At 32.1% G+C, this 12,860-nt stretch overlaps 3 protein-coding genes across 3 annotated transcripts; 2 read left to right on the forward strand and 1 right to left on the reverse strand.

The window, feature by feature from the left end:
* Window positions 1–25: 25 nt before the first annotated feature.
* On the forward strand, window positions 26–721 carry MONOS_12980 (uncharacterized protein; the record flags this gene model as incomplete). The annotated part of the gene is made up of 1 exon (XM_067865648.1): window positions 26–721. The coding sequence occupies one exon, from the start codon at window positions 26–28 to the stop codon at window positions 719–721; it is 696 nt and encodes a 231-aa protein (XP_067731672.1).
* Window positions 722–2,128: 1,407 nt separating this feature from the next.
* Window positions 2,129–2,566, forward strand: MONOS_12981 (uncharacterized protein; the record flags this gene model as incomplete). The annotated part of the gene is made up of 2 exons (XM_067865649.1): window positions 2,129–2,208; window positions 2,272–2,566. The coding sequence occupies 2 exons, from the start codon at window positions 2,129–2,131 to the stop codon at window positions 2,564–2,566; spliced, it is 375 nt and encodes a 124-aa protein (XP_067731673.1).
* Window positions 2,567–11,089: 8,523 nt separating this feature from the next.
* Window positions 11,090–12,851, reverse strand: MONOS_12705 (putative PX domain-containing protein kinase-like protein; the record flags this gene model as incomplete). Its single annotated transcript, XM_067865347.1, has 7 exons — window positions 11,090–11,344; window positions 11,422–11,740; window positions 11,835–12,133; window positions 12,222–12,296; window positions 12,350–12,502; window positions 12,573–12,726; window positions 12,817–12,851. 7 exons carry the CDS (start codon window positions 12,849–12,851, stop codon window positions 11,090–11,092), a joined length of 1,290 nt encoding a protein of 429 aa, XP_067731674.1.
* Window positions 12,852–12,860: the final 9 nt, after the last annotated feature.

The raw sequence follows: 12,860 nt of genomic DNA on the forward strand, positions 1-12,860 counted from the left end.
GTTGTCTTTCTGAGTGATACTTCTCATGAAGGCAAATAAGGGCTCTTTCACAGAATCGACAAATGATTCGCACACAAAATACACATCTCTTCCAACACTCGCTTTGTTGGCTGAAAACACGATATTGGTGATGGAAAAGGTTGTGGATGACACTTGTGAATCATCCTTGTACTCGATCATGAGAGTACCGCCTCTTCCTCCAGAACTTGTATCCTCGCTCACACAGCAGGTGGAGAAGGTGGTTTTACTCACTGAAAACGAGTTTGCAGAGGCAGATGAGGCGAATGAGATGCACCCGCCATTGGTGGCAGTCTGTTGGTTTTGTGGAGCTGAGTCGATGTTGGTGATGGTGCAGTTGGCGAGGGAGAGGGAGAGGGCAGGGGAGGTGGCAGAGGAGAGGACACAGCTGGCTGGAGTGGCAGTGGAGGTGATGTGGGTGATGTTGGAGGAGTTGAGGGTGAGGGGAGCTGTGAGGGAGGTGAGGTGGAAGATGCTTTGGCTGTTGAGGGGGAGACTGGTGATTGCTGTGTGGTTGAGGGCGAGGGAGCCAGCAGTGAGGAAGAAGAGGGGTGTGGTGATTGAATTGGAGGTTGTTCCGGTGATGGTGGTTGTGTTGAGGTTGAGGGAAGGGGAGTCATTGGAGAGGTGGAAGAGGATGGGGGTGATGGGGTTTGTGGAGTTGTGGGCGATGGCGAGGGCAGAGACTGTGAGGGAGCCCTGAGTCTGTTGGAAGAGGGCAGACGAGGCAGAAGGATCTGGTGAAGAAGATGTTGATATTGATGAAAATGAAGAAAATGATGATGATGACTGTGATGACTGTGAATGTGAGTTTTGTGGTTGGGGAATGCCACTGGAGGCGATGGTGGTGGCATCTGTGCCATTTCCTGTGATTTTAGTGTCAACTGCTCTGAAAGTGAGTGTTTGAAGAGGAACAAATATTGAGGTGAGGAGAGTGAGGGACGCGTCTTGGACGAGGGAAATGAAGCCGTTGAGTGCATACTCGATGGTAGCACATGGGATCTGTTGGGGTCTGCCACATGCATCGATATCTGATCCTCCATTTGCAACAATTTTGTTTTGAGCGATGAGGGGGAGCCAGCCATTGAACACATCACTATCAGCTGTGTAGTTGTTCCAGACTCTTTTTGATGGAGTTGTTGATCCGCAATTCTCGAATGGGGATTGAGTGATGCTGTTTCCATTGAAGAACACATCATTCCCCCTGCCGTTTTTTGCTGTATTTCCATCAAAGAAACAAAAAGTGATAAATTTTGTTCCACTCATCCAAGAATAAGTTGAAATAAAATAAATGGCAGCACCTCCATATGTTAAAGAGTCAGTTAATTTATTATCAATAAATTGGCAATTATTGATTAAAAATTGATTTGGCTTGCTTCCTGGAGGATTATAAAATGTTAAAGAGCCAGTAGAATCACCCCCTGTATTTGCGAAATACTTGCATTTCGAAAACAGGAATTGACAGTTTGACTGAAAATTTCCAATATCAAAATGCCAACCAGTTCCAATCGTGCTTATTATTGAGCAGCTTTCCACTCTACAATCTGAGAAGGTCCAAATAGAGTTTGATTGAGGAATTGTTATTTGAGAAGCTCCTCCAGAAGAAGCCGAACAGTTTGTAAAATTTGTTTTTGAGATGTCGATTATTAACAAACTGTTACAAAATAATGCTCCTCCTTCTCCGCTTCCTGTGGTTGTACATTTGTTGAATGAGCAAGAAGTGATTGTGAGATTAGCATTTGTACAAGAAACATAAAGCGCTCCACCACGACTTGACCCGCTATTTGAATCATTCCATTCGCACCACTCAAAGCAATGGTTATTCACATCAAACGAAGTCAATCTTCCAGGTGATTTTCTTTGGGTTTCAGTTCCAACATGAACCACAGGAGCATTTGATGAAGAACGTGTCTGGTGGAGGAAAGAAGTGTTGAAGGCAGAGAGAGAAGTGGATGGGCTGTTGAGGTTGGGGAGAATGGCACCATCGATGGGGTTGCGGGTGTGGAGGAAGATGGTTGAGTGGATGGAGAGAGAAGAGTGAAGAGAGAAGGAGGGGATTAAATTGGAGTTGGTGTTTGTGGAAGAGGAAGAAGAGATTGAGGTGGTTGAGATGAATGAATTGAGTGAGTGTGAGGGAAGGGATGGAAGAGATGGATGGGATTGGGGAGAGGAGATGTTTGAGAAGAGGGTGTTTGAGAGATAGAGATTGATATGGATTTGGAGGTGGGGATGGGATTGGTGATGGATATGGAGAGGGGAAGGGGAAGAGGAAATCGATGGGGAAAGGGAAAAGGAAGGAGAAGAGGAAGAAAAAGAAGAAGATGAGGATGACGATGATGAAGATGAAGGAGAAAGGGAAAGGGAAGGGGATGGAGAAGGGGAAGGGGAAGAGAGGGAAGAAGGAGAAAAAAGGAAAGGCCGGGCGAGGGAGATGAAGGAGGAGAAAGAGGAGCGAGAGATGGAGAAGGAGGCAGGGATTGGGGAGTGGAAATCTGGAAGGAGATTGTTTGGGATGGAGAAGAGGGGGAAGGAGAGGATGGCTGGCTGAGGGGTAGTGAGGGAGAAGTTGGTGAGGGCGAGGGAGGCATGGGCAGATATGAAAAGTGGATATTTTGTTGCTGGGTTGACTAAGCAAGTGGAGGAGAGGATAGTGGCAGCTGAGTGGTGTTGGGCAGTGAGAAGTGGACAACCAGCGAGAGGGATGAGGTTGAGATGGGTCACACACAAGGAGGTGTTGATGATATTTAGACTTGATTGAGTACTGCAAATGCATTTGTCAACTGCATTTTCATTTTTTGCTGCATAAATGCCATTTTTATTGTGATATTTGTTGCTGTGTGCTTCAACGCTGATCGTGCTTTCTGGCATCTCCCAATTCATCTCTTGTTGATTTTGTCTTTCTGAAATACCTCCGCAATTACAACAGTTAACAGCAAGCAATATCAACGCAATAATGTTTATTGAAGCTCCCATATGGAGAGAGTGCCTCGTCATGTGTGAAAATAGGAGAAAAGCCAAAAATTAAAATATTCTATGCCCCATATTATCTGTTTTCATTGAAACATTGAAAAAATATCCAGTTTTTTTATTTTAAAACAGGAACGAATAGTTCATATAATCAGAAAGTTCATTCAAAATATTTCATTATTTTCTTCTAAAGCATATTATTTTGTACGGAGTCTTTCTTTTTTTATAGATATATACCAAAAATAATACATTTTCGAAAAAAAAAAATTCATTTTTAAAAAAATTAAGGATTCGATTTCGGAATTAATAATTCGAAATTGAAAATAAATAATTCGAATTCGTAATTTATTAATTCGATTTCGAAAAAGTATAAATCAATATCGAAAAATAATATTTCAATTTCGTAAGTCGTTTTTAACTGAAAATTTTTATTAATCTCGAGAATGGATTCCTGAAAATTTAAAGTTATTATATAACCAATCACATATAATAACTTATAGAAATCTGTTTTTTAAATTGCAACTGTTAACAAATAAATTACAGTTTGTGCAAAAAATACCGGACAAGATCGATATCTCAATAACCGCAAGAAGAAAAATTCTGTTCATTTCCCTCAAAATACATCTCATCAATACAAACTCATGTGACATTCAAGACTTTCAAAACAGCTTCATTTGTGCTCAGAAAAAATAATTTTGAAAATATAGGAGAAATAGATTTTTGAGTTTCCCCGAGGTTTCGATATATATTTTTTCTGAGCACAAATGAAGCTGTTTTGAAAGTCTTGAATGTCACATGAGTTTGTATTGATGAGATGTATTTTGAGGGAAATGAACAGAATTTTTCTTCTTGCGGTTATTGAGATATCGATCTTGTCCGGTATTTTTTGCACAAACTGTATTTAAAATTTTTTTGAAAATTTCAAAAATCATCACTTTGAAAATAAAAATATGAAAAAATACACACTTATGAGTTACCTAATGGAAATAGTGAAATTTCAATCACATTTATTGAATATTAAAAAACAAGAATTTTTTTCCCTAATCAATTTTGAGTTTTTTTGGTTATAATGAGAAAAGCATCAAATTTTCTTATGAAAATGATTTTTATCTTTTCGAATTTACAAAAAATAAAAAGAATTACAATCAAAATGAATGAAAATTTTTTAAGATAATGCATCATTTTTTAAATATTTATAAACAAAGTTTACTGATGAGATAAAAATTAATAGAACATAAACCGAAAAATATAGTTATTTATTCCACATATCAAAAAACAATTTTTCAATTCGAAATTGATTTATTCTTTTTCGAATTAGAATTATTTTTGGTGTATTGTATTAAAAAGCAATAGTTATTTTTTTCATCACTGAAAACACTAAAGAACGATGGACTATTTAAAAAAAAACGTTGAATATTTCTATAAAATCAAACTCCTCAATGAGTTAAAAGATAATTAAAAAAATAATTGAGTCAGTATTTTAGTGTCAACTTTTTAATGGGACTTTTTTTCTTATTGTCACTTTTTGTTTGAAGCTACCAATCAACAAAAAGTCCCCAATGAATTTCAACACATACATCACACTTTTTAACTTGTTTCAGCAGATACTTTTGCAGTTTGTTTTTATATTTTGATTCATTACTCATTGAGAAATTTCGTTTTTTTTTTTTTTTTTTTTTTTTTTTTTTTTTTTTTTTTTTTTTGTTAAATTTGAATGGACATTTACCAGCCAACCAGGCAACGCCCATGAAATCGGGGACATGTTTTGAATAGCTTTTACTAAGATCTATCTATTTTTATATTCTTTTTTTAAACAAACAATTTTTTCTTGATATTTTTGCATTTCATTTTTTATACAACATGCAAGGACTAAATTATTTATTTCTTTGTAAATATGAAGAAAGATTAAAAACAAAAATATGATGTGAAAAGCAAATACATTATTAATGATGTGTTAAAAATGTTAAACATTGTTTTTTCCTATTTATTTTGAACAACCAAATGGTACCTACTGCTTTTGATCTTTGATCAAACTTTTGTTGTTTTGATGATTTCTTGACAATTAGAAATTTTTTAATATTCGACTTATAATACGCATCATTATTAGATGTTTATTTATTCATCATATTTTTGTTTTTAATCTTTCTTCATATTTACAAAGAAATAAATAATTTAGTCCTTGCATGTTGTATAAAAAATGAAATGCAAAAAATATCAAGAAAAAATTGTTTGTTTAAAAAAAAGAATATAAAAATAGATAGATCTTAGTAAAAGCTATTCAAAACATGTCCCCGATTTCATGGGCGTTGCCTGGTTGGCTGGTAAATGTCCATTCAAATTTAAAAAAAAAAAAAAAAAAAACGAAATTTCTCAATGAGTAATGAATCAAAATATAAAAACAAACTGCAAAAGTATCTGCTGAAACAAGTTAAAAAGTGTGATGTATGTGTTGAAATTCATTGGGGACTTTTTGTTGATTGGTAGCTTCAAACAAAAAAGTGCCAATAAGAAAAAAAGTCCCATTAAAAAGTTGACCCTATGGGAACACAGAAATTTTATCGGTACCCAAATTTTCTTGCTCACAGGAGCACTTTAAGAATTAAATTAATAACAGAAAACCTTTTAAAACTTATATTTACTTTTCCAGAAAAGAATTTTTTTTAATTTTTCACTTTCAGTAAATAAATCTGATATTTTTTGTTTTTTTTTTTTGATCAAAGACATGCTCGTATTTCAACGAGCTTTTTGTTTTGAATGTTTTTGAGTTATATAATTGACTATAAACATAACTTAATTATGTTTTTGGTTGTTTTTTGATATTAAACACTTCATTTTTTTAATATTTTTTCCATTTCACTAAAATTCGATAACATTTGAAACAAAAGTGAAATTTGAGTTACCATCTTTTTTTTCGTTGAAAAATACAGTCAAAACCGGATATTATGACGTCGAATATAATCACATTTGGGTGATTCTTTTTGAAAAGTCACAAATGTTTAATTTTCTACAAAATCTAAAATTTCATATCTTGATCAAATTTCGGTTCTCGCTCATGCAACTTCACAGAAATGTGTTTTATCGCATTGTCAAATTATATCTTCAACTTTGGTAAAATTACATGAGCGGGAACCGAAATTTGATCAAGATATGAAAATTTAGATTTTATAGAAAATTAAACATTTGTGACTTTTCAAAAAGAATCACCCATTTGTTTATAGTCACATTTTTTTATCCACCAACATTTTTGTCCAAATTTTCATTCATTTTTCATCGCATATAATCACAAAGATGAAAATATATAATCACATTTTTTATAATTATGCGTGATTTTTACAATTAAAAATCGATTTTTTGAACAAAAATTTAAAAATTTCACTTTTTCAAAAATGTGCTCAAATAAGTCAAAATAACATAATAAAATCCAAAAAATTGTTTTTTCTATTGAAAAATGCGTTTAAATGAAGAATTTTCAAAAATTAAAAATTTGCCCCAAAAAAAATTAATATTTATTATTATTATTATTATTATTATTTTTTTGTGTGTGTGTAAAACAGCATCGGATATTATCACAATCTAATATGGTCTCAAAAAGTTGTGCAAAAATCAATGTGATTATATCCGATTCAGACTGAAGTTATAAAACTAATTGATACGTGTATCACCTAAATTTTGAAATGAAATAATGTGATTTGAAGCAAAAGATACAAAAATACACAAGAACTGATTTTCTTGAATTTTAATCTCTATCAAAAAAAATTTATAGATTTCTTCATTTTGCATATCTTTATTTGTTGATAATTATTATGTTTCCCCCTTTTAATTAACGAAAAATTTTATTTATTCAAATGTATTCTTCAATTTGTTGAAATTTAGTGAAATGTTAAAAAATATTAAAAAAATGAAGTGTTTAATATCAAAAAATGGCAAATGTCACCTTTGGTTGACCTAATTTTTTTTGAATAAAGTGCATTGTTAACAAATAAAAAGTGTTAATATGTTATGTTTAAGGTGAATTGAAGTGCGGAAATGTGTTTATAAATAAAAAAATAATGGAATAATTTTTAAATTTATGGGATGTGATCATTATTTCTTCTGTTTGATCGAAACTTCAAATGAATCGAAAAGAAGTTCATAAGCTATTTAAGATATTTCTGAACCAAAATAAAGCGTGGCAATGGATGTTTGGAACCATACTGAAAGGAAAAGTCCCTAGATGCAGAAACACAGAACTCCTATGAATTTAATCAGAAAGAAAACAGGGAAGAAGTACTGGAGATGCCAAAAATGAAGTGTGAAACGTTCATTATTTCATGGAAGTCAGTTTCACAAAATGCACATCAAAATTGGAAAAGTGCTGATGATTATTCTCTTTTTTTGGATTGGAATGACCATCAAACATGGAAGTCTTCTACTCAATATTCACAGGCACTCAGTCGGTTTTTGGTACAGTGCATGCAGATATACTTGTACACAAAACCTTATAAACAAGCCCATTCAACTTGGAGGTGAAGGCAAGACAGTAGAAATAGATGAATGCTTTTTACGTCGAAGAAAATATCGAAGAGGAAGATACAAGAGGCAACAATGGATTTTTGGAGCAATCGAAAGAAGAGAGGGTCTACAAGTTGGATAAAAAATGTTATGGATCGTCAAAGATTGTTTAAGGAACTCTTTGTTACCAAATATTAAACAACATATATTGCCTGGAACGACTGTAATGAGTGATTCTTGGAGAGCATATGCAACATTAGCAAAAGAAGGCTATATTCATAAAATTGTTGTACACGATCGACACTATGTGGATCCTGCAACTGGAGCATGCACTAACACTGTTGAAGGGATGTGACATCATTTCAGAGAGTTTCTACCAGTTTCTGGAATGAGAGATGCATTTACTCAAGACTATATTTCTTCATTCATTGTCAAAAATTGCTTCAATTTGACCTTTTCTGAATTTGTTGAGTTGTTTTACAAAAAACATGAAGAAATTGATGAAGACGATGATAATGATGAAAATACCGAGGAACCAAATTTGCCAGATATTGATGACATTATTGAGAACAACTCTGAAAACTACTCTCTTTCGAGTTCTGATGAATTTGGAGCTGGTGATGGTGCATCCGCTTTAGAATATACGGAATAATTTATATATATATATATATATATATTTTTGAAAAAAATTTATTTTTATTTTTTTGATTATAGCAACTTTCAGCACACATTTAACAAGTATTAATAACATATAAATTGCTTCTTTTTAATTATCATTAAAAATATGCAAAAAATAGCAGGTCCACTAAAGGTGACATCTACCAAAAAAACAACCAAAAACATAATTAAGTTATGTTTATAGTCAATTATATAACTCAAAAACATTCAAAACAAAAAGCTCGTTGAAATACGAGCATGTCTTTGATCAAAAAAATAAAATAAAAAATACAAGATGGCATGTTTTTTTCGAAAAATTCCTTTTGAAAATTTTTCTAATTTAATATTAATTAAAAATTTTAATCAAAATTTTGTTCCCACTGATAAAACTTCACAACAATGGAAACAAAACCAAAACAATGTTATTATTATTATTATTGTGAAGTTTCGTGAGTGAGAACAGATATTTGATTGAAGAATGCAATATTTATTTTATTTAAAATTTTGTCAAAAGAAAGTTATCAAAAAACATTGGCCAGATCACATTTGTTAGAAAAAAATTCAAAAAAATATTTTATATAATAGCTATTAATAATATATGTTAGAAATTCTATTTTTTTTCCTGAAAGTTCTCTGGAGAGTCAGAAATATTGAGTCCTGATAAAAAAAGGTGGATATGATAAATTTCTAACTAATTCATTCACTTTCAAACCAGTTAAATTATCCATCCGGACATATTGGTGATTATTTTTGAAAGTATGTTTTTTCATACAAAAATTACTGTTCAAAAATTTCACTTGAATATTAACCAATGAACATTGAAAAGTGAAAAGGGATATTGAAGACATTTTTATCTTTGATTTGGAAATAACATTTGTTTTTGAAACAGTAGTTATAATTTTATCATTTGAATACAAAAACACTTCCTATTGACAAACAATGTTTTAAAAATCAATACCCCGAAAAAAGATATGATTTCATAAACAATGACCCATATCTTCTTTATATTCATTCTCTAGAAAGAATTATCATTTCAAACATCTGCGTTTTTGATAAAAAATCCTTCGTGGATAAAAGAAACACAAATACTTTCCAGGAATGTGTTTGTTTCGATCACATTGATGTTTCACGCAACAGATTGCGAACAAAATATTTTTCAAAATTACATAATTATTCCAAGATGATGAGGCAACATTGAATTTGCTAATGAGATTTTGACATTTTGTTGTTAACAGAAGATGCCCAAAGTGCAAAAAAAACTTCTTTGTAGAAGCTCGAGATGGTTTCAGAAATTACAGGTGTGGTTGATGAGTGAAATACTGATATGAATGTGAATAACTTATTGAAAAAATCAAGAAGGATTGTTGAGAAAATGATGAAGCTTTTTTTGTATTTCTGGATAATCATTGAAATTGATTAGAGCAGCTTGCTGACTGATGTTTCTTGACAAACTGAAGTGGAATAGTATTCATTTGGAAGAGCATGAATGGATATTTTCTTCTCAACTTCTTTGGAAAAGCTTTGTTGTCCCAATATAATGATTGAAATTGATGAAACAATTCGACGAAAAAGAAAATTTTCATAATACGAATGAGGAAAGAACCAGATATGTTTATTTGGGAGTAACAGAACGAAAACAAAAAGGAAAGAAAATGAAAATTTTCAATATTTGTGTGAAAAATAGAAAAAATATTTATTGGTTTAATTGTCGAAAATGATACAATGAAATTATCAATTATTCAACAAAATGATAAAAAAGTTTTCTGTTCTTTGTCGTTGTTAAAATATGATCATCACATTGTTTTCAACGAAGACAGTTTTGAAGATCCAGAATGTTGAATTTGCTCAAATATTGTTGAAAGTGCATTGTCAAGTTTTTATTAATCACTTCCAAGAAATGGGACTAAAGAAAAATATATTGATGACTCTGTGAAAAGCTTTTGTTCAAAAAAGATCAGAGATACTATATTTTGAAGATTTCATACAAAAATAACTTGTTTTATTGCCCCTCAATTTCGAAAAAAATTAGACGAAACTGAAAAAAATGAAACTGAAGAATCTGATGAAAGTGAAGAACCAGTTTAAAAATGAAAATGATGAAGAAACTGAAGAAGAATCTGATTCTTTAGGAGCGGGCAATTGTGCAGATGCATCAGAGAATGAAATGAGACAAATTTATTTTTTTCTTTCATCATTTGATCCCTTGCATAAATAATTTTTTTGTTAAATTCAGTTTTGTTTTTTTTTCAAAACCCGGAGTTAGAGGTTTCCTAAATTATTATTATACAACAAATATAAACATTCAAAACAAAAATGAGCTGAATTTGGATTATGGCGTATTGTTTCCTTCTGCTCATGTTTATTATGATTTGATTGCAGAAAAAGTTTGGAACAAAAAGTGAAAATTTGTTAAATACAAGAATTATGACCCAAATACATTGGATTTTTTCCTCATTGTTGTAGTTTTTATTTTTTCACCGTTTCGTAAAATAAAAAATTATCTGTCATTTTCAAAAAATTTATAATTATTTTTAACCTTTTTTTAATGCTTCGTGTTAAAAAAAAAAAAAAAAGAAAAGAAAAGAAAAAAGAAAAAACATATATTTAAGGAATATTGTTTAAAGTGCCCTAATTCATTACTTTTTCCAAAAATCATCAAACATTAAACAAAGAATAACTATGTGCATTTGTTTGCTGAAGAGTTTCTTAGCTAAACGAAAAAAAATAAATATTAATTTTAATGAAAACGAAAATGAAATATGGATGTTACTCGAATATTTCGCACTAACAGTTATCAAAGCCAAAACCAAATAATAATTTTGGAAAATTTCAAAGCATAACATTCAATAAAATTAATAATAATAAGTCTAAATGAGAAATAAGACAAAAGAAAGATTCATAGACTCTCAAGATTATAAAAAGAAAAATAGCTTTGTGTGAAATGCAAGTTAAAACATTACTTCGAGATATTTCTCACTCTCGCAAATTCCAAACGAAGTTGGTTCATTGCAGACAGGAACGAATCACTCACTTGTGTTGTTGCAGCGTTTTTCCTGCGCGTAACAGAAATATGCTGCTTGAAAAATGGATGGAGAAGAAGAGATATCAAAGACAAATGAGGGGTTGAGAAAACATGTGTGCAAAATGAATGCAAAAGAGGATGAGTTGGAATTGAAGTAGGAAGCTGCATGGGATGGGTAAGCTCAAATCCCTGTAAATTTTAATGTTGAATAAATATGATAATAACAATCACAAAAAAATAGTTAGAAACAATCAGAGAAATCAAACTGAAGCCATTTCATAAGCAACAACAGCAAAGGAGAGTACATCAGGATTGATCTGCGAAAGAGACAAAAACTTTCGTGTCTGTTGAATGTTTTCCATGCATGACTGCTCTGCGTTATCTCCACTGCCACTTGATGATGATGAACTTTTAGTCTTCTCTTCATCGTCTGAATCGTCTTCGTCTTTCACTTTCTTCGCACTTTCAGCATCTTCCTCTTCATTTTCAGAAGAGAGCCCAGCTTCTGCCCTTTGATCGATAGCATCTCGCAATATTTGTGGGCGCGGAGAAACTCCAAGCAGCGAATTCCAATAATCAGTCAAACTTTCATTTGAAATAGAAAAATATTTTGTTTAAAAAGAAAAAGAAATGGATAGATAATGAAAGTAAAGTTAAAAAAAATAATATCAAAACGTACAATGCTGTTTCGCTTCCCTGTATTAGAATGTTACTAGATGTGATGTGCCCGCATTGATAGTGATGCTTCCTCAAAAACAGAACTGCTTCGAGTATCTGAAACAGAAACTCGCTAATTAGTTCCTCGCTCATTGTTGGCCTTTTTTTGAGCTTTTTCTCCGAAAGAAGATTGAAGCCTACAGAACATCCCATGTCACGGAGAGAGCCATTTGTTGCTATTGGCGTGATGATAAGCAGAGATGGAGATCCTCCACGCGACTTAGAAAATGACACATGAAGACATGGGATGATGTGTGGATGCTGTAAGTTGTCAATAAAACAATGAGCACATAAAACCAGGAGACCGTTAACAAATTTTCAATTGAAAAATTAAATAACTTAAGCAAACTCGAATGGATGTTAAAACAGTAGACACAGCTTTGCGAATTCCATCATCTTCTAACAGCAAAGTACAATCTTCTCCCTTGATTCATTTAAAAAACCTCAAATTTTTTTCACAAACACTTGAAATCAAACCTTTTCAATCAGTTGGGCCATGCAAGGTAGATTTTGCTTTTCATGAGTCACCTGGAAGTAGTGTTTGTCAAGCCTTGTTCCTATTAATCCAAATGAACCAGAATACTCCCATTTATCAATACTTCTCAAGCACAACTGAACAGCAATTTCGGCCTATTAAATATACGTTTCAATCATGAATGCGGTAATGTGGGTCTTTTTGGGAAATATTCTTATAAAAAACCTGATTGTTTCTTTGAATCAAATTTGCTTTTGAATCGTCTTTAACTTTCCGAGGTGCTAAAAGAGGATATCTTTCAGGATCTATTGCAATTTTTTGCGAGCGTCTGCAACAGCATACAATTACTGTTATTAAGACGCACACAAAAACAAAAGATCTATAAAAAATACACAGAAGAACAGAAGTCGACAGTTAGAATTGCAAAAACTTAAACATCTTAAAAATTATTTTAAATTATTTTCCAAACGTGCTTGCAATTGTGGCTATGAGCCACACTTCCATCGAAATGAA

This window comes from Monocercomonoides exilis (genome assembly GCF_001643675.1).
Source record: "Monocercomonoides exilis strain PA203 chromosome Unknown scaffold11-1913109, whole genome shotgun sequence".
NCBI classification, from domain to species: Eukaryota; Preaxostyla; order Oxymonadida; family Polymastigidae; genus Monocercomonoides; species Monocercomonoides exilis.